Source organism: Pleurodeles waltl, chromosome 8, assembly GCF_031143425.1.
Source record: "Pleurodeles waltl isolate 20211129_DDA chromosome 8, aPleWal1.hap1.20221129, whole genome shotgun sequence".
Classification (NCBI taxonomy): domain Eukaryota; kingdom Metazoa; phylum Chordata; class Amphibia; order Caudata; family Salamandridae; genus Pleurodeles; species Pleurodeles waltl.
In genome coordinates this window covers 456357832-456379372 of record NC_090447.1, presented here as the reverse complement: position 1 = coordinate 456379372, position 21541 = coordinate 456357832, and the positions used below count along the sequence as shown (strand labels likewise).

General features: G+C 46.0%; 1 protein-coding gene across 1 annotated transcript in view; it reads left to right on the top strand.

The window, feature by feature from the left end:
- The first annotated feature begins 6909 nt into the window (after nt 1–6909).
- The window catches only part of LONRF2 (LON peptidase N-terminal domain and ring finger 2), a 245336-nt gene continuing 230704 nt past the window's right edge, over nt 6910–21541 (top strand). Inside the window, exon 1 of the mRNA XM_069204393.1 lies at nt 6910–7783. Coding sequence (XP_069060494.1) covers nt 7138–7783 — 646 coding nt within the window. The 5' untranslated portion in view covers nt 6910–7137. The remainder of the gene's footprint in view (nt 7784–21541) is intronic.

Sequence of the window (21541 nt, the reverse complement as noted above, 5' to 3'; positions counted from 1 at the left end):
TCAGTTTGTATCTCCTGTGGTGTGTATAGTAGTTCCCCTGTTTGTGAGAGGATTTCCAATATTGGTTTCCTCTCGTAGTCCTGTCGAATCAGCCAGGCCAGGAGCTTGCCTGCCTTATCAGCAGATGTGTGAGTTCTTGCAGAGTGTGCGGAGTAATTCAAGCAACGCAGACGCTCTAGTAGTGATAGGTGCTCAGCGCGTATTGCTGGCAGTCTCGAGTGATCAGGCTGGTTGTTGGTTGCTTCCCTCTCTGGTTGTATTAGATCCCGCTCTATTTTGGTCTGTTCCCATTCAACGGAGCGGCGCAGGCTGCATTGGGTGCCCAGACAGTGTCCTCGTATGAAGACCTTAAATGCGTCCCATTCTATCAAACCTGACGAGGCCGTGGCGTCATTTTGTTCAAAAACTTCTGGGATTACAACGCTTAACGATGCTCGGAAATCAGAATCTTCCAGCAACTCCGGCCTCAACCTCCATGTGGGAATAGCCGCGCGGGGGGAACCCCAGCACAAACGTGCAATCAGGGGATTGTGATCAGAGTGCGTGTGCCCTAGGTATTCCGAATCTATCACTACCATGGCGAAGTTCATGGTGCAAAGTATTCTGTCTAGGCGTACGTGCAGGGGGTGTGTTGCAGAGTAAAAGGAGTAAACCCTGTCCATCTTATGTCACTCTCTCCACACATCTACCAGTTGCCATTGTTGGGTCCAGTTCACCAGGCCCTTTGAGGCCGCTACCACTGGTGATGTAGGCAGCGGGGGTAGGAGCGATCCATTGTCACATCAATTACACTATTGTAGTCCCCCCCAAGAAGCCATGGAAGGCCACTCCAACCCACCAATTGGTGGGAAAGCCTGTGAAGGAAAGCGGTTTGGTCTGTGTTCGGGGCGTATATTGATCCCAGTACAACCATATGACCTGCAAGTTTTCCTCTAACTAGCACAAATCTGCCCTGTGGGTCCACGACCTGCTCCTCTACCTTAAAGGGGGTGCCGGCTCTAATCCAAATTAGTGCACCTTTAGCGTATGCTGAGTGTCCTGTCGCATATAATTGACCTCTCCAGCGCCGGCGCAGTCGGGGGACATCGAGCCTCGTTATGTGTGTCTCCTGTAGGAGAGCTATGTGAACTGAGTGACGTTTGAGATAGGAGTAAATAGCATATCGCCGCTTGGGGGTGTGAATACCTCTCACGTTCCAGGTGATTGTTGTGTATGTGGCCATATTGGAAACTCTGGACTGTCTGATATAACTACCTGCCCTGCCCTTTCGAGTCGGAACTCGTCATTATTTTCCCTTTTTCCGCTAGGTGTAAAGGATTCAGTAAGTATCGGCCGGCAAGACCAAAACATAACTAATGCCATTGGAGCATATAGACAACAGGTCACCGCCCAAACGAGCCAACAGAAACGACAATGTGTCAACACACACCTGAACAAATGTCTCCACTGGTAGGAGCTTGGGGGTAGGTCGGGGTAGGTCAATATCAGACCAAAAAGAGGAGAGGGGGGAGTGTCTCAGACGTGCACCTTATGTCCGGATGTGGCAGATAAAAAAGTGGGAAGATAGGGGGAGTGTAAGGGGGGCTCCCCATCCCCCGGGTTTAGCGTCCAGGGGTTGGAGGTCAGGGACCCGATGCTTATATTGCTGGTTGTTGGCTATTGTGTGTGCTCAGGGAGTAGGCCAATTGTCTCCCATCTCTTAGATTACGCCAGTACGAGTATCATTGGCTTGGTGACTCCTGCTGTGCATAATTTCTAAGCATTGTTCTAAGTTTCTTTAAAAAACTTCTCCAGCAGTTGCCGGTGTCACGGAGGGGCCTCCCGTATGATCTGATTCCAATAGCTGATCCGGCGTGAGGGGGAGGTCACTGTTTGGTTGAGAAAGTTCTGTGTCGGATCCCGAAGGTAGGGGTGATGCACTTATCGTTGCTGCTGTCTGAATCGCTTTCCTTCTCTCCTGGATTAGTTGTTCTAAGTCTGGAGCACATTTCGTTAAGTCAGTGCGGATCGTGTTTCTCCTCCGATCCCTCCTGGTGCGGCTGCGCCTGGGTCTAGGTGGTGGTCTTGCTCATTCTGACGATCCACCAGGTGACAGCCCAGATGTCTCAAGCCATTCCCATGCTGTCTCCGGGGTGGAGAAGAAGTGTGTTTTTCCTCCTGTCACAACACGTAGCTTGGCGGGAAATAACAGAGAGTAAGTTAGGTCTAGGGAGCGCAGTTTGCGCTTCAAGTGCAAGTAAGAGGCTCTATCTCTTTGTACCGCTAAGATGTAATCAGGAAATAGCAAAATCTGCACGTTGTCTATTTGGGAGGGTGGGCCGGCTCTCACCGCTCTTAGTATAATGTCCCTATCTGCGTAGTGGAGTAGGCGAATGATGAATGGGCGTGGAGTGTTGTCCGGCGGTCTTGGCTGGGCCGGGATGCGATGTGCACGTTCCACAGAGAAGAAAGGAGTTTGTTCGCCCTCCGGTACCAACCCCCGCAGCCAGCTCTCCGAGTAGGTCACAGGGTCTCGGTCTTCAATGCCTTCTGGTAGATTCACTACCCGGATATTGTTTCTTCTAGAGTGGCCTTCTGCGTCTTCGACTCGGCGTTCTAGTGTTGTGACCCTGGCCTGCATGTCTTCCAATCCTGTCTTCAATTGGGCAGTCGTGGGCATTAGTTTGTTTTCTGTGGCCTCAATCTCTTTGGTTCTATCTGTGAGATTGCGATGGTCTGCGTGGAGAAGGACGAGGTCGCCCGCTACTTTATCTATTTTGGCTTCCAGTCACGTACGGGCGCGTTCCAGTGAGTCTCCGATGCGTTCCACTGCTGCCAGCACTGCGTCAAGTTTTTGGCTGTCTTGGTTTGGTGAGTCTTGTATTTTCCCAGTTCCTGCTCCCGAGTATAGGCGGCCTGTTCCGGCCATGGTCCCGTTTATTTGGGGAGGGAGGGGTGAAGGTTCTGCTTAGTCTCAGGTCGTTGATGACCGTTTTGTCGGATATCGTATAAGTGTTGCGCTCTAGTTTAGTTTCATCTGGGCTGGCAAGGGGGGGTTAGGTAAGTAGTTTACCGACGGGTTCGCACAGTTCTGTTCCAAGTCACGCCTCCCGTGTTCACCTCTGGTCCGTGGTAATATTCTCCCCAGGTGGCTTACCTAGTAAGGAATCGCAGTTTGTGACACTTCCAGCGTAAAGGTTTGCGCGTCCATGGTCGTTAGTTTGTACTGTGATCTTTGATGGAGTCTCCGTTCACCGGATGCTGGAAGCGCATGGACGGGCCCGCTTGTCTAGGGGTGGACGACAGCCCCCCTGCAACAGCACGAGCAGCCCGGTTAGGTGGTTCCCTCTGTATGATCACTTGGGACCCGGTTGTTTGCTGTTGGTGCTTTATGTGGTTGCGTGCTCTGAATAAGGCGGCTGTGATTTAGTGTTAGTGCGAGTGGAGGTCGAATAACTCCCGTGAGTTCGCAGGAGGTCTTGCTTGCTTATCACTTTGAGGTGTTTGGGTGCCCGGGGGGGAAGACCCTCTTTTGCTCAAGGTGATGGTAGCATAGGACTCAGGTAGGCCGCTTGTTCGTTTTCTTACTTGATTGCCAGGTGGGTGTTGCCTCTTCCCTCCAGGTCAGTTTCACTGGTCTCCAGGGGGGGTTCCCCGGTGGGGTTTAGGCCCATATTTTGGCCCAAGACTGCATTGCTTGTTTTCGCCTTTTGGCTTGGCTTGCTTCACGGTCTGGTCCTTTTATATGGTGGTTTTGTGGTGGGACGCTCGTCTCCACTGGTTGCCCAAGCTTGTATCTGCCTCTCAACGCAGTTCAGGGGGGCCCTGAGCCCAAGCACAGCGCTCAGGTCGCCTAGGTTGCCTCAAGTGTCCCCTCTTCCCCGGGTGCCCCGTTCCGACTCCCAACATCAGACCGTAGCCTGTGCGGACACGTTCATTCACTCAGCGCGAGCCGCCTCTCATCTGGAGACCACTGTGTCTCGTGGTCCGGTCGCGGCCCACGCGGTCGCAAAAATCGGCCCGGGTACCTCTTTATCCTAGGGGGCCACCGGTTCCTCAAGTGTTCGAAGCACCCGCCTCTGGTGCGGTCCTCGAGGTCGGGGTGTTGTTGCCCTGCTGCAGGCCCTCAGGTTTCCGTTCTCTCTCACCTTGTCGCTCCGCTCCGATCTCGGGCCTTCGAGCGCTGTCCTCGCGATCGCGGGCCGCCTCGACTCGCGGCCTAGGGTCCGGGCGCGGCCCGCGTAGTTAAAGGACCGCTTCGGTTTCTTCTTCTGGCCCGCGGGAGCGCAGCGTTACTTAGTTGCTGCAGAGCGCCAGGGAATCCACTGCCGGCAAGTCCTGCACTTCAAGTCCCCGGGGCCCGCTCCTACTCCCAGGCTCCGGACAGAGTCCGTGCAGCCAGAGGAGCCCCGTGGCACGCGTCGCCTCCCTCCCGCAGCCGCTCCAATTCGTGGCTCCGGGGCCGGGTGTGACCCGCGGGGTCGCAAGGCCACCTCTGTACATACTTAAGGAGCTCCTCGCTCCTCGGGTGCCGAGACCCAGGGCTCCAGTTTCACCTCCGTGGGGCGCCGAGGGTCCGTTCACGGCACTTTCGATTCATCAAGCCTCACCTGCTTCATTTCGAGTCTCGGGGGAGTGGGATGCCCCCCCGCTCATCCCTAATTGAGTCGGATTATCCGGACGCGGTGCGGAGCTCTAAAAGCTTGCGTCCACCGTGTTTGGCAGCTTGCCCACGCCCCTAGAAGGCACCTCATTTGTAGAGATGATTTTTTTAAAAGAGGCTTCCAAAGTCTTTGACATATCTAACATTGAAACAGACACAGCGAAACAGACAGAGTCTTTTATGAAATTTTTTGAGGATTCCTGGAGAAAATGAGTGTCTTCTTCTTCAGACATGTTGAAGTAAAAGCCAAAAAATATACAAATCAATAGAAACTGGTAAAGAAGTGGTAACCAGAGCAAAAACAGGGTTAAATTATAACTTAAAAGGGGGGGAGTGGCCTGGGGATAGAGGCGTGTCGAGTGAACGGAGAAAGTCCTACCACAACAACAAGAAGAGGCAGTAACCTAATAAGAAACCCCTCCCAGGGGAAAGGAACCAGGAAAAAACCAGCGTGGAAGAGTAATTGTCGCAGGGAAGCGACCGGAGCAGCAAACAGCGAAGGCTGAGGCAAGATTCTAAACGGCACAAAGCTTTTCCAACGACCGAAGACGACAGTTGGAAGACGCGAGGCTGCACAAAGGCACACGCGCACATGCGCTAGCGCGGGGCATGAAGAGGAAAATTAAGACGGTATGCACACAACATAGGATACAGTAAAAATCACAATAACTCGTAATAAATATGCGATACACTGAAAATGAATAAAGATAAAAGGAGCGAGTACTTATCTTGACTGCGAGCAGCAAGAAAAGAGGTCTTGTTGTTCGCAGTCAATATACTAATACCTGTACTCCATATCCCATTGGTTGTCCCCCATTGTGATGTCACTTTGTAGTTTTTCCTTTTCCTGGGAAATGAAGTTTTTCTTTCTTGGCTGCTGATAGAAATTAAAGCAAGAAAAGACTGCATAATATGAGCCTCCGGTCTTGTATTAAAATGATGGCACCTCTTGTGTTGTTGTTTCCAGTGATGTATCACACATTCTCTTTCCGCGCAGGGCCCCAAAAGTCCGAGACCCGGCCTTGACAGTAAGGTAAAGCCTGTGGGGAGGGGGACTGAGCGAGCAAGGCTGGAGACTTCTAGAAAAAAAAAATATATATATATATCCTCTGGCTGGTTGGATTACACAAGTGTGTCTCTAAAGTAAACAACGGGTCAGCTGCATAGAGAACACCGACATCGCTGGCGGGCGCAGCAGCCATATTAGAGGGGACCTTGTCTAGTCAAAACAGTAAGACGGACAAAAGGAAAGGATAATGTATTGACTTACAGAAGTAAAGCCCAGTATGAATTTGGTGCTGCCGATATTAAACTACAATTATAGAATGTGAATACTTAATTGATAGAAAGCATACATTTTTGGTAAAGCGCAAGTGTCCACAGCTAGTTAAGTGTTTCTCCCAGGAAACGTGTAGTTTCCCAGACATTTTTTTTTGTCAGCGGATTCAGAGATTTGGAGCACCCGTCTTCTTTACTATCAGGTTGGAACATATATGAGCGACCCCAAGAGCCACAGCGTCATTAGGATTAAAGAAGGCACGGGCGGAACTATCCTCGCAGCCCTATTGAAAGAGCGTGTTAGTTGCCAGCAGACTGCGTGACATCTATAGAACTCCAGACTAAATTCTCACAAGGGACAATTATAAACTGCAGTGGAATAATCCATGCCACGAGACGCACTTAACATAGGGTGCCCAGACGTCTCGGTTTTTAGAGGACTGCCGACGCCTTCCTAAATTTTCAATACATGTTTCATTTTTAGGGACACGATCGTCATTCAGCAGAAGACAAGTGAAAGGCGTGCTCTTTTTAAGTAGTTTTTCTGTTTCGGACAGCTCAGGAGGAGGCCAGCTGCCTGCATGTTGCAGCAGAAGGGAGGCAGTGTGGGGAGGAGGAAGGGGGGGCTCGGGGTAGATGTCGTGGAGTAGCTAACGTTATGTAAGCGTCTTGTAAACGTGTGGAGATATAGATATCCTTATATGCATAATTACAATGCTACCCACAAATCTGGCCTCCCCTATTTTTGCTTCTCAAAATCAGGTCACCAGAGTTTAAGATGTTATGTAACAAAGATACCGTGGATCCGTATAACAATCCTTCCAACAAAGCTCCAAAATGCCAGTGAACAACTGACAGAAGGTATATCCACCAATCCTAGGACACGCCTTTGGCCAACCAATGCCAGGTCATCATACTCCTTGCTCCACTCCCAGAATGTGTCCGCCTCCCTGATACGTTGAAATCTTTGTGCTTTACATCTTGTGCCTGCGCCCCGTAAATCTCGTATTTTACAGGACAAAAAGCTCCAGCAGAAGAAAACGTTGTACTTCATAGCGAAATAGCCGCCAGGGCCTGGGTATTCTGGACAGAGTCTTACCCCGCCTAGCACGCTGCCCGAACAATGGGGCTCAGCTAGGGGCGGCAGAGGGGATTTCTCTTCCGGCCACCATGCACGACTAAGGGGAGGTGTGGGACCTGCCGCCTTTATCCCCACCATGGAGGCGGGGGTCTCCGACGAGATGCTGCAAGTGGCGGAGGAGGCGGCACGGGCTGGGGACTATGGGCTGGCAGCCGAAATCTACGCCTCGCAGCTGTCGGAGCTTCCGAGGCCCGAGCGGAGCCTCTGCCTGCGGCGGGGAGAGGCACTGGCCCTAGCTGGAAGGGTGTCGGAGGCTTTGGACTCTTACAGCTCCGCGGCGGCGCTGGGGAGGTTGCGACCGGAGGAATTGGGGCCTCTGGTAGAGAGCGTGGCAAGTAGCCTGCGGGGTAAGGATTTACCGGCCGCACCGGTGGAAAGTGACTCTAGGCAGGGTGGCCTCCCCCCGATGCTGTGCTGTCCATGCTGCAGACGCCTTCTGCTGGAACCAGTCACCATGGCCTGTGGACACAGCTTGTGCCGGAGCTGCCTGCGCCCTGTGTCGGAAGACAAGGCACCGCTCAAACGGTGTCCGTTATGCGGTTCTCAGAGCACACTCCTGTCTGCGGGCTGCCCTCGAGTGAACGTGGTACTGGGCAGCTTGCTGCGGAGGATGTTTCCTCGAGAGAGCCAGGCGCGCACCTTGTGCGAGGAAGCGCGGAGCCTTCAGCAGACACACCAGCTGAAGCCGGCCCTTGACAAGTACAGTCAGGCTTTAGAGCTGGGTGAGTACTGCGGCCAGCATCTGATGGGAAGGGTAGGGGGCACCCTTGTTATGATTCAGAATTAGATGTTTTTTATATATATATATATATATATATATATATATATATATATATATATATATATATATAAAACAATTGTATTCAGTTTTACTGCACGTGTAAACAAAACAAACAGCAGCACATAACAGTGAGCACCACACAGAGCGCGGAGATGCCTTTACACATTCACTAAGTCCTCCCTATTCGGCATATCTATCTGTCCCAATCCGTAATAGTTACTACACTTGTCCTAAATATTTGCATGTTTCCGAGGGCACCTTCGAGCCTTTTAGCCAGGTTCTTCAACTCTAGCATCCCAGTCCATACCTACGCGTCACTCGGACAGGGTTGGTGGAATTGCGAATCTTTATTTCTGGGCAAGGTCTCCTCTAGCCACCACTGCTGCCGTCCTAATCAGGGAGCACTTACCGCGACAGTCCACCACCCCATGGAAAACTCCAAGTAATGCGTGTTTTAGTGTGAGGGTAATAGAGGATCCCAAATATCCGAGATGTAAATATATTTATAGGCATGTAAGTCAAATAACTAAACAATAACAATTTGGGACAGACCAACCGTGCCCCCCTCCTTTTAGCTCTGTTTCCCATGTCTTTTGGGATTGGGGTATATCCCCTTTGCTTCAACATTTAAGCATATAATAGATTTCCGATGTAGATCTGTAAGGTTGCGCTCATCACTAGTGAGATGTATAGGGTAGGTGTTCTTTGTGCTTTCAAATTCTTCACGTCAGCATATGATCAATCATGCACCAGCTCTTCTGCCCCTTCCTTTTAGTCCAGTAGAATAAAAACCACAAGTGTGTCTGGGACGTCTAGTTTATCTTGTTGTGGTCGTAGAAAGCTTTGGTGCCAGGCCATTCTCTCCTTTTTGCCCTGTCAGAGAAAAGAGGACTAAAGTATTTGGCAGAGGTAAAGGATTTTGGGAAGAATCGACATTTTAAGTGTGACAGTTCTTCCCAGGAGGGACAGTTTCTTGTGTTTTCAGCTGCCCTGTTTGGCTTTCGCTGCTCTTTGTAATTGTTTCAAAATTACATACCTCGTTTTCCATGCCCTGTTCACGAATGCGAGAATTGGGTATGATTGTTGTGACTGTCAATTTAACACAGTTCAGTGGCGCAGCTCCCCCCACAAATTCAAGGAGAGGAGATAATAAGAATTTCATATTCGATAACATTACTTTTAAAGCCAGAGCCCTGCTGATAGGCTTTAGGTTCAGCCATAACCAGTGGCAGACAGGTAAATGGATATGTCACCGAAAAGAGTATATTGTTGGCAAACATTGTTACTTTTGCATCTTGGATGCCAAATTTGATCCCTTTAATTTATGGGTGAGACAGAATCCATTGATCTAAGGGTTCATGGATTAGGGAGTAAAAGAAGGGCAATACTGGGCATCCCTGTCTGGTGCCTTTCCCAGTTTGTAGCCATAGAGGGTTCAAGGCATTTTGTCCACTCGGAGCTCTGGGGAATATTACCTTGATGTTTGCCAGCATCTGAAACCCTTCCCCGTTGCTTGTAGCACGTCAGTCATAAACACCCAGTCAACCCTGTTGGATGCTCTTTCAGAGTCCAGGGTGACCAGAACGGAGCGTGTAAGCCCCTTACTGCCAATATCTAGATGCTGTGTAACTTTTTGTGTTTTCATTAGTTTGGCAATCTTGGATGAAAGCTGATTGGCCAGGGTGGACCATCTCCCTCATCATATCCCTTACTCACAGGAAGAGTATCTTAGTGAAAATGGGTACATTCGTGTTGAGGAGGGAGGTTGGTTTATAAGATCCACATTCATTAGGTTTCTTGCCAGTTTTAAGGATAAGCACAATTGTTAATAACATGGTAGAAGTCACCCATCCCTCTGCAATCATTTCCTGATAAACCTTACATAATAATAGAAACAGCAAGGCACCAAATCATTTGTAAAATATGGGTTTGAGCCAGTCTTTTCTTCAGGTTGACCACTGGAACGGAGTTTAGGAAGTTTGTCATCTGCCAGATACTTTACTCTAACCGTGGGCCTAGGCTCCTCTTTAGTATAGAGATGTTCATAGAAGCTGCAGAAGCACTCCACCCTTATCCTCCTCCTTAACACAAAGGTGGCCCTCACTGCCATTCATCTCCGAAATATTGTTTCTGGTCTGTTGTAATCTCTGTAGATTCCCAAGAAATGTGCCTGGCAGGTTACCCAGCTCATATATAGGCTCTGGTTCCGGATGTAAACTGAGGCTATTGTGATGGGTTCCCCACCATAAGTCACCTCCTGCATCAACAGTTGTCCCTCCCTTTGTGGTTAGATGTCCCTGTTACCACGAAGGGGCAATTGTGATGTAGGAGGATACCCACCCATTCTGTCTTTTCCTCCCAGAAGTGGAGTAGTGCCTTTGGAAACCCAAAGATTTAGCGCATTGTTGGTCCTACCGTAGTAGGTGCGTTACTTGGATAAGGCCTATATGGTTGTAGATAAAGTGTATATTCGTGAGGCATGCTAGCTCATAAAGGATATTTTTTTTTTTTTTTTTTTTTTTTTTTTTTTGAGCGGGTTGTTGTACCTTTCCACTAGGTTTCAAGTTTTAGTTGTGAACCAAAGGGTGCCCTCTCCCCTTTGAAGTACACACTCATGGCCAACAGTGTAACATAAATAACCATTAACTTGTGGTCTCTCCGATGAGCCATACCTAGCATTTCAACTCTGTAAAAAAACAAAAGAGAGAAAAATGAGTTGAAGTGAGTCCGTTCAGGTATTCAGAGCAAGACTTCTGATGATGCCAGTCATCATGTGCACCTGCCCCAGTGCCGGCCACTTGAATATGATATGATTTTTATTAGGTCCATCAGCCACCATGTTAATGTAGTTGTCTCCTTCTGTTGGTTTATGCCAATCTATTCCATGTCAGTTGTCATTCCTTTTCCTCAGCTGTTGGATCCTCTCTTTTCTCTGGTGGTCCCTTGTCGGGAGTGTTGCCCACTTTTTCCAAATGTTCCAAGGCTGACTTGTGTCCAGCTAATATTTCTTCATGTTTTGATGTTCTCCTTCTGTTGTGCCCTGTCACTTAGTGCCACTCTGGACTTCTCAGCTGTGCTAGCTCATGTTGTTATCCAGGATCTTGTTTTGGGTGGGGACAGGCCCAGTATTTGGCAGGCTTCTCTGAGAAATTTAATCACCTTATTTCTCCCCATGCCATTCAAACAGAAGCTGGAAGGGATGGTCGTACCGTATCCAGCTTTGTTGTCGGTAATAAAGATGGTGACTGGTCCCAAAGTATGTCTCTAGACTTAGGTGATATAGGACTAATCCTGGTAGTCCTAGGTGTCTATGCCATGGAAGTGACTGGGGCTGCCCTGTCTTTCTGCTGTGAGGAGGGCTTTCTTGTTCACAAACTGGGGGCTGCAAATGAAGATGTCTGGGAGGAGTTTTGGATTTGGCCAGCCTCCCCTCACCCTGTGCACCCTGTCTCTAGAGCGAGTCTGGGCCATGATTCTCGAGGATTGTTTCAACCAGGTCTTGTTTGAAGCTTGTAATGTCTTTTCCTTCCCTTTCCACAAAGACTCCCCTTATAAGTAGATTACATCAACAGGAACAGGTTCTCAAAATCTTCTTGTTTTTCTTGGAACGCTGTGAGTGATCGTTCATGAAAATTAAGTAGGATTGACATTCTTGAAGTTCCAGCCCTCCACAGTATGACAGCAGTATATAACACCCCATCATATTTGACCCAAGTTAGATTGGGGACTGAACCCCTCCCCTGTCATCAGCTTTGATAACCATAGTGGCATCACAATAGAATGTTCTATGATAATGCATGTTGTGTCCTGTGACACTTTGTACAGAAGGCTCTCCATTATAATCTCAATCATTAAAGATGACATTGTTTGGTTACAATGTAGGGGAAAGAGAGGGAATGTTTAAATTTCATTGTCACTAGTATGAAAACTGTGTGAACATAGCTTATTCTGTTTGAACAATTACGTTCTATCGTGCTGAATATAGTGTCAAGTCTGTATATTACTATAATGTAATTCTGTCACTCCTAATTAAAAAATGCAATAAAGTTTGTGTAATAAAATATATATATTTCTTATGCATTCTTTATTGTAGTTCTAACAATGCTTAATAAACTAACCATTCACTACTCTTGAATGCATGTATATTTGTGTGCGTGCTTTATCCCTCTGCTCCCAATACCTCTTATTAGTTTTTGCGTACCCATAGGCTAATTCAATCTCCTTTTCCCATTCTCCAATCATGTTTTTAATTTACTAAGACAACAGAATATGTGCCTGTGTGCTTAAGACCGTAAATTCCTTCAAGCTTACAAACACAGGTTTTCCTTTAGCTTAAACCTTGCTGGTCATGTATTGTATTTTGAAGTGAACTCTTCACCTTTTTGGCATCAGCACGAATTTTAGGCCTTCACTGCTCTTTCACCACGTATAATTTTATATTGTTTTCTACCGATGTGTGATGTAACATAGTTTATTCACATTTCATTTCCTCCATCACGGCCCAGCAAGGTCTGCTTGTCCACTGCCAATTTAGCTTTACCCTCACCCCCAGTGATGCATACTTAAATAGTGAAAAACATTTACATTTGTGGTGGAAAAGAGATTTCAGTCTTTATGATTATGATTTTTCCCAAGTCCTTACATCTTTTGTGCCTGTAAATTGCACAACATTACACATTCTGACTGTAACTTCTATATGCTTGGACAGTACACGTTCTTCCCCCAGCATGCTTTAAGTCAGACTTCTCTACTCAAATATAAGGATATAACAGAGCTGCAGAGTCATGACAGATATGCCCTTTCTTGCCATAAGGTGACATGCTTTGTGCCTCGTTACATGTGCCCCGTAAATCCTGATTCATGCACAGTTTAAAGTTTGTGCCTAAATTGAGATTCTCATTTATGCACTTCTGGCACATGTCCACGGTTTTCGTCTGGCACTCTTCATCAGCAACTGGCACATTTCGCTGAAGACAAAGTAGTCACTCAGAGATAAATTCTGCATTAATAGCGTCTTCAAACTCGGATACCCCATATTATGCTTCATTCCACTCTCATTTGTCACTCCTTTCACTTCACTGGAAATGGCAGCACTTTTCCCAGGGATGGGTGGTAGAATATTCTGGACACATTATTTAGCATATGAGGGGGTCCTGCTACAGGTGTCCAGTAAATCCAGAGTACCCACGTGGTTAATGCCAAATATTAAGATATTTACTGTTTAAAATGCAAAAAACATGCTTCTAAATCTGATAAAGTATAAGAAGGGAAAGTTGCATTATCTGATAACGTTGATTTTAATGGATACTGTGATTTATTGCCTTTGAAATAGCCCTATCCGTCATGCTGGTACTGCTGAAATATTTTCACTCACTCAAAGCACCTTGGAGTGGCACTGGGTGCAAGGCATGGTTGCAGGCTTTGCCCTGTGTCCTGTGATGCAGATGATTACAGTGGACAGGCATATTAAAGAGTTAAAACAATTAAATTACTGTATATGCAAACATTGAAACACGAATTTTGTTGAAGATGATAAACATTTCATCCCCTCCCTTGCCAGATATGAGGCAAAAGAAAATGCTGTTTTATAAAGTTTGTAACATAAATTAGGTTAGGCTTTCAAAAGCAAAATGCTGAGTATCGTCTGGAAATCCTGCCATATGCAAACTAGAAGGTGGCAGAAAAATCTGTCTAATACCTATTGCATGTAACAGCTTAAGGTGTTCATAAGTCCAGAGATATCAAAGAGGGATTGCCGCTGTCTGGACCGGAGAGCACTTCCAAAGTACATGGAATATACAACAGGCAACCATTGTCCTTGCTTTATTCTAATTTCATTTAGATTTTTGAGTAAATGTTGTGTAAATATTGTTTGTGAAGACATTTAGACAAGTAAACTATATCAATACTTGTACATCTAGTTATGTTAATGAAGCAGTGTTGAACTGCAGGCCCATAATCCCTAGCCAGGGCCCCCTGGACACAGCCATCTCCAGCAGGTACTGAAGGCCAGGGATACAATGCATGTCAGAAGTGCTTGAGCATTATAGGCATGGGCTTTCTATGACTGCATAGTTAACAATGACAGGCATACTTGGGTATTATTTTATTTACATAACATTTTGTATTGCTACCCCAAGCGTTGCTCAGAATTAGGCTTTTTTTAGCTGCAGTCTGTAGGATGTTAGACTGTTGTGATTGCACAAACCACTTGTTTTAAAAGTCCTATTTTATTGTAATGTCATACCCACTCATTACTTTTTGTAATGTGTTAAATTACATTATTCCTGTGAATTACGTTTTGACGTCTGGAAACATTATGGTATGTCACAATATACAAAAAGTGGATTGCAGTACTGCTTTTGATTCACACTTTTTATGTTTCACAAATATGTAATATTAATAAGAAAAAATAGATAACATGATATGTTTCTGGTGACCTGTCCAAATTGCTCTTGTTTTATTATTCTGTCACCAGAATCCCTCAGTGACACAATATGTTAATAATAGAGCATTACACATTATTTTGTGTGTGTCTATATATCCAATATTGCACAAGGATCCTTGAAGTTCAAATAATATTTCACTGGTCCTTATGAAATATGGGATTTCATAGAGATGTGAAATCTTGTGAAATACCTACATGTGCAAGGGAAGGGATGCTTCCAAAATCTACCTATCTTTAAAAAAAAAATCATTTTACTAGCATCCAGAGAGATGACAAATCATGGCTGCATTAGATGACATCTCTTATAATAGCCATGTTTGTTATGTCCTATTATGTGGTGAGTAAGACTGCATTGACTCTGATGGTCCTTACATTGAATTGTGTGGTAGGTTTCCCTTCTATCAGTCACGTTTATCATAGTTACACAGAAGAAATGACAATTCCTTTGATTTTCTACAATAATAAACTTTCCATTTGTTCTGAGATATCCGGACAACCAATACATGTTTCATCCTCTAATGGCATGCAAGCCTAGTGCTTTTTGGAGGCTGAAATGTAGAAAATACATCATATTAAAGTAGCAATTAAAGCTGTTTACCTAAATCCACACGGGTGTTGCACTGTAAATGTGTGCCACAGTTGTGGGAGAAATAGGGTCACTGCAAAGGGGACGTGTGCATATGAAGTGGCACTCACGTGCTAGTTTATGAAAAATATAAACATGAGTAGGACAATCTAGGAGAAGCCTAGGTGGCCAGAGACATTCAATTAGTTTTTCATTTTTAGAAAAGAAGGAACCCTTCTCATGCTAAGTTGGTGATCTACCTCTGTATAGAAGGTAGTTAATTAGAGGTTCACGATAGTACCTTAGAGAGGCACTTCTCCTAGTCTCCCATATTCATCCCTTTACCGAGAAGTCAGAGAAAGTCATTAAAAGTGTATTACGGTTGAGGGTTCGTAGAGTAACAGTTGTCTTTGGACATACAGAAAAACAAATTACTTGTGTGAAGGTCAGTTTCTAACTTGGCCATAGGTTAGGTGAACTCCCCTGTTTAGGATAATTTTGAACTGGGCAAAAAAAGTACGACAGCAGTAGAAATTGATATGTATCTGGGGGACTGATGGGAGTCAGAGAAAACAAAAGAAGTATTTACCTTTTAGTGTGCTTCGGATTATTTTGATCTGGGGAAAGATAGCAGTGAGGTCATCAGTGTATTATCACAGGGTAGATTAAAGAGGAAATTGTCAAAAGAAAGGTCACAAACTTGATAGGATAAAAACTGATCTCTTAGTAATAATAGTGCTCCCTTTGTGGTAATTTGCAGTATCCCGGATAAACTGGAGTAGGCATGCCGTTAATCTATTTGGTTTTGGTCACACGCCAGCTGTTTGTGTGCAGGAACTGAAAATGTCTGGGGGGGTGTGGGGGCTTGGCTTTAAAGTCCCCCCTGTCAAGAGCTTACATGTCCATCCCACTGGTCCCACTGCAGTCCATCTAAATGTGGTGTGTAAACTGTGGTCTCAGGATGCCCTGTTTTAAACCCGGCAAAGCGCACATGAGGTATACCACGTGGGGCTGAAGTGGTGGTTCATCCAGCAAAGGCAGCCATATGGTTAGGGTTGGTGTTAGTAATTAATCAGAAGTCATGGGCTCAAATATTTGAAGTGGAGAGTTTTTTTTAAACCCCGTTGTTGTATGGATCATTAGTGCTTAAGAATGCAGTATGATTTGCTTGATAAGGATCAGTAGTGCGAGTTATGTCATAATTTATAAGTTGGGGAATAAAATGTGTAGACCATGGCGGCCATGTTGGATGGGCTATAAACCATCACGTATTACATTTGTATGAGACATTTCACTATTGTCATATCATTAAAGAAAAATAATTCCATTATTCTCAAGAATGTTTCATAAGACTGATTATTTTTATGAGCATCTGAGTAATTCAATTGGTTTTGTATGTAATATTACCTATTACGAAATGTGTGATTGGAGACAAAACAAAGATCGTTCCATTGCACTCGAGACTGTTTACCTAAAACAGGTTATATTTTCAAACATCTCTGCAATCCAGTTGGCTATGTTCACTTGTAGTATTCCAAGTATGATGTGTATCCTAATGAATACGATGATGCAGGCATGTTGGAGCTGTGAGATAATGCACATCATATATTTGTATGGAACAAGTCCTCATTATTATCATTGAAACACTAATTCTTGTATTATCCTTGTGGCTTTTATATTGCAACAGTTTATATTATAGAACAACAATTCAATCCAGGTGGTCATTGTTACTGATAGTATCCATGTGCAAGCTTGACATAGGAAAAGTGATAGGAGACAAAAAGTCTTGTCCACCTGGGTGGCTATGTTGGAAAGTGAAATAACTCGCATCATATATTGGTGTGGAACAAGTCCTCATTGTCATCACTGAAACACACATTCTCATATTACTCTTGTGGCTTTTATAATTTTTATTTTTGGACAACAATGTAATCCAAGTAGTTATTGTTATAGGTAATAATCCATATGCTGTTTTGACATAGAAGGTTTCAACATGCTTGAGGATAACATCCCTGTGGCTGTATAAATGCATATTTAAATTGGGTATCTTTTTTTATTCCATATGCTAAATGCTTGCCTGCTAGTAGGAGGCTCAGATGTCATGGTCGTTAGAAAACCATTATTGTGAGATCAGTTGTACCATATTTGTAATGCCAGTCATAATCCGTGATCATTAGAATCTTTTATGATTTAATAAATCCTCTGGAGAAAGTTAGCTAGGCATCTGAGGATCATACGATTTTTACACGCATTATATTGGTTTGAGTCTTCCATGTGTACATGATGGTTATCTTCACCTATATACCCTTTTCTGGTACAATTGAAATCTTTTATGGTTGTTTTGGCATTCATCAAGCTATTAATTTACATACAGATACCAACCAGTGCAGTTTGAGTTGTATGGTGAACTTATGTGATCAAAGTAAGTAGGATAAATGAGTTTGTCTAGTACATTTATGATTAACCTAAGTTTATATGTTACCTTGTATAGTTGTGATATAGTCTTGAGGTCAGTTTATTGGTCTAAAGTCAGTTAGTTGCCATTCATGAGTAGAACTTATGATTGAGGGTATAACCAGTAGGCAATCTTAAAGTTGTTGGTGTTATGGCCACTCATGTCTGGCGGCATTGCTAATTTAGCCTTTAAACCAGGAGTGCATTTCATGTGTGGTGTTTTTTTTTTGAAGGTCTTTTATAATTCAGCTCATTGATTGCCTTCCTCAAGTTATTTTCGGGATATGGGATCCTGAACATCACTTGAGAGGGGGCCTGTGAAATTAGAACGGAGGGAAAGTGAGAACATTCTCAGATTGAACACGGTACGTAAAGACATTAACAGAGCATTGGTTCAGAAAAGGGTGTTCAATAAGAAGGTGGGTACAAGGGCACTAAGCATCAGATTTTCCAAAAAGTAATACAGTTCAGTCAACCTTTGGGTAAGAACTTGGCCCATGAATTATAGGGAGAAGCTCAAAGAGATTAAAAAAGTATTTAGTTATTGATTTTTTTTAATTTATTTTTTTACTTAGTTTATGGCATTTAATTAGACCTAAACAAACGTAGTTACGATAAGTGACAATATACATAGCAGCTTGTGTCCCCAGAATGCCAGCAGCTATACGTATCCACGACTAAGCATAACAGGTACATGCAATATGAGATTTCATGTAATACACCTGTACACAGAGTCCAACATGTCACGGGGTCCATCTGGAGATGATCAAAGATAACCAACAAGTAAACCAGCCCTCACCCCCCAACTGTGCTACCATGTAAATTCCCAATTAATCTGAGGAGGAGTACGGATCTGCGAGTGTGGGAGACACCCTCTTCCACAATGATTTGCAGATGGCCACATAACGTATTAGGGGACTCATCATAGGCAGTGAGTCAAGAATGTGAACCCTTTCATGTGTGTAGTAGTATCAATCTGTATCTTCATATTAGACTTTAAAGTGTTTCAGCAGGGTATCCCACAACATAGCTACAGGCTGTTTGCACAGCCCTAGGTATTCCTCCCTTCGTAATGCATAGCTTTCAGCTGAGCCCCAGCGCCATTCTTCCTCCCACCAGCCCATCAGTTGGGGAGTGGTGCATGGCTTCCAGTGGCGTGTGATCTGCCTCTTGGCGAGGAGGAGCACTAGGTCAACAAACCTGGTTTTGGTCTTGGAGATTTTAGGTCGAGAGTAAAGGGCTAAAATGCAATGTTCGACTGTATCGCAATGCTGAGATCCTGTCAATGTTCTAAGTAAGTCCCGAATGCACGTCCAGTGGGAACATAGCATGGGACATAGCATGGGACAGGACCATGCTAGTAAATGTGTAGCAAGTCTGCGTCATCAGCATGGCAGCACGGACAGGATAGTGAGGTGGTTGTGAATATTGTGTGAAACTTGGAAGGTATTAAATATGCCCTGTGTAACCAGGATAACTGAACACATTTAAAATGTGTATTCTGAGGTATCATGCTGGGATACCTCCATTCCTTTTAATTAATTAAAGGAATGATTAAGGTCTAATTTCCATCAGGTCTGCAATGCGATCAGCAGTGTATGTAAATGCGTCCGCAGTCCCTTGTAGAGCCATTTGATCAGCCCATGGATCAGTGTATGCTTATCTGGTTCTGTGCCCGCTGGTGACCAGTGTGCGTGTATATAATGCACAATGCTAGCATGTTTAAGGAAAAGTGCATCTGGAAGCTCATGCTACTGCGTCAGATCCATATGTGTTAACAGCCCACCATCACTGAACAAGCCACCCATGGTAGTGATTCTGTCCCTTTCCCATGGTGAGAGGCTAGCATGTGTAAGGGTGCCCGAGGAAGTAGGCAGGCCACACAGTGGAATGTTTGGTGCATAACGTGGGGTAGCGAGAATAGCATATAGGCCCTCATTATGAACACAGTGGGAAAGACAGCACCGCCGGTGGTGGTAACTACCGCCAACACGCTGGTGGTCTGGACAGCCAAATAAAGAAGCACATGAAAAACAGGCAGCCTGAAAAACACCCACCGCCAGCAGAGGATTGTTGACGACGACAGAAGATGAGGCCCACAGGCTGACGGAAAGGCCCTACCCGCCCAATAAATAATGAAGCACTAGACCGTTGTGAATTCCGGGGCGGGAGCCACCGCACTCAAAGCCAGGCAGAAACAAACCAAATGAAAGGAAACACTCACCGGAGGCACACAGAACACGCCGAACCAGACCTGGAGAGAGAATTGGAAATCATGCCAGTGGTGCTCCTTGCCATATACCTCCTCTACCGTGACCGCCGACGGTAAGTACCCCAACCTACTAAACAAGGGAAGAAAGGGCACAGTTACATACCCACCCCGCAACGCACCCACAACCCTTCACAGCATCACAAGCCATACACACCTGAGCAAGAGGTACTTACCCAACACAAGGCCAAGACAACCTGCCCAAAGTACACGCATGTGCACAACATCCCACCCTCCCCCCACAATGAAACGATGAACCACGTATCCTGAGTGTGCCAACACCAACACTGGCCACACAAACTTTATTACAGCTCCTGTAACAGATTGTCCAAATGAGGCCATTGGCCAGTCCAAATCAAAAAGACTGATGGGGCCCAAATGGACCGAACTCGACTCCCACATGTGCACATGGTACGCCACCATAAAGGAACATCAATGGGGCAGCCAGGCACCTGAGGGGCAGGGGGTGGTGGGGACTTACGACTGGGAGGGGGGGGCTTGGGCTTCCGTTTGGGAGGTGGAGGGGGATTGGGTTTAGCCTTGGAAGGAATGGGAGTGGGCTTTGACTGGGGGGTGGCAGATGGACCAGGGCCAGCACGGGGCCCCTTGCTCACTGGGGAAGGGGCACAGGAATGGGAAGGGCAGACGGGGGCTGTAGGAAAGTACCATCTTGCCTGGCATGTTACCCCCATATTTCACTGTATATATGTTTTAGTCTATGTGCCACTAGGACCCTGCCAGCCAGGGCGCCAGTGCTCATAAGTGTGTCCTGTATGTGTTCCCTGTGTGATGACTAACTGTCTCACTGAGGCTCTGCTAACCAGAACCTCAGTGGTTATGCTCTCTCTGCTTTCCAAATTGTCACTAACAGGCTAGTGACCAATTTCACCAATTCACATTGGCATACTGGAACACCCTTATAATTCCCTTGTATATGGTACTGAGGTACCCACGCTATTGGGGTTCCAGGAGATCCCTATGGGCTGCAGCATTTCTTTTGCCACCCATAGGGAGATCCGACAATTCTTACACAGGCCTGCCAGTGCAGCCTGAGTGAAATAATGCCCACGTTATTTCACAGCCATTTACCACTGCACTTAAGTAACTTATAAGTCACCTATATGTCTAACTTTCACCTGGTGAAGGTTGGGTGCAAAGTTACTTAGTGTGTGGGCACCCTGGCACTAGCCAAGGTGCCCCCACAAAATCCAGGGCAAATTCCCCGGACTTTGTGAGTGCGGGGACACCATTACACGTGTGCACTATACATAGGTCACTACCTATGTATAGCGTCACAATAGTAACTCCGAACATGGCCATGTAACATGTCTAAGATCATGGAATTGACACCCCAGTGCCATTCTGGCATTGGGGAGACCATTCCATGATCCCCTGGGTCTCTACCACAGAACCCTGGTACTGCCAAACTGCCTTTCCGGGGTCTCCACTGCAGCTGCTGCTGCTGCCAACCCCTCAGACAGGTTTCTGCCCTCCTGGGGTCCAGGCAGCCCTGGCCTAGGAAGGCAGAACAACAGATTTCCTCTGAGAGAGGGCGTAACACCCTCTCCCTTTGGAAATAGGTATGAAGGCAGGGGAGGAGTAGCCACCCCCAGCCTCTGGAAATGCTTTGATGGGCACAGATGCTGCCCATCTCTGCATAAGCCAGTCTACACCGGTTCAGGGATCCCCCAGCCCTGCTCTGGCACGAAACTGGACAAAGGAAAGGGGAGTTACCACTCCCCTGACCTGCACCTCCCAGGGGAGGTGCCCAGAGCTCCTCCAGTGTGCCCCAGACCTCTGCCATCTTGGAAACAGAGTTGTTGCTGGCACACTGGACTGCTCTGAGTGGCCAGTGCCAGCAGGTGACGTCAGAGACTTCTTCTGATAGGCTCTTACCTCTCTTAGTAGCCAATCCTCCTTCCAATGTAGCCAAACCTCCTTTTCTGGCTATTTAGGGTCTCTG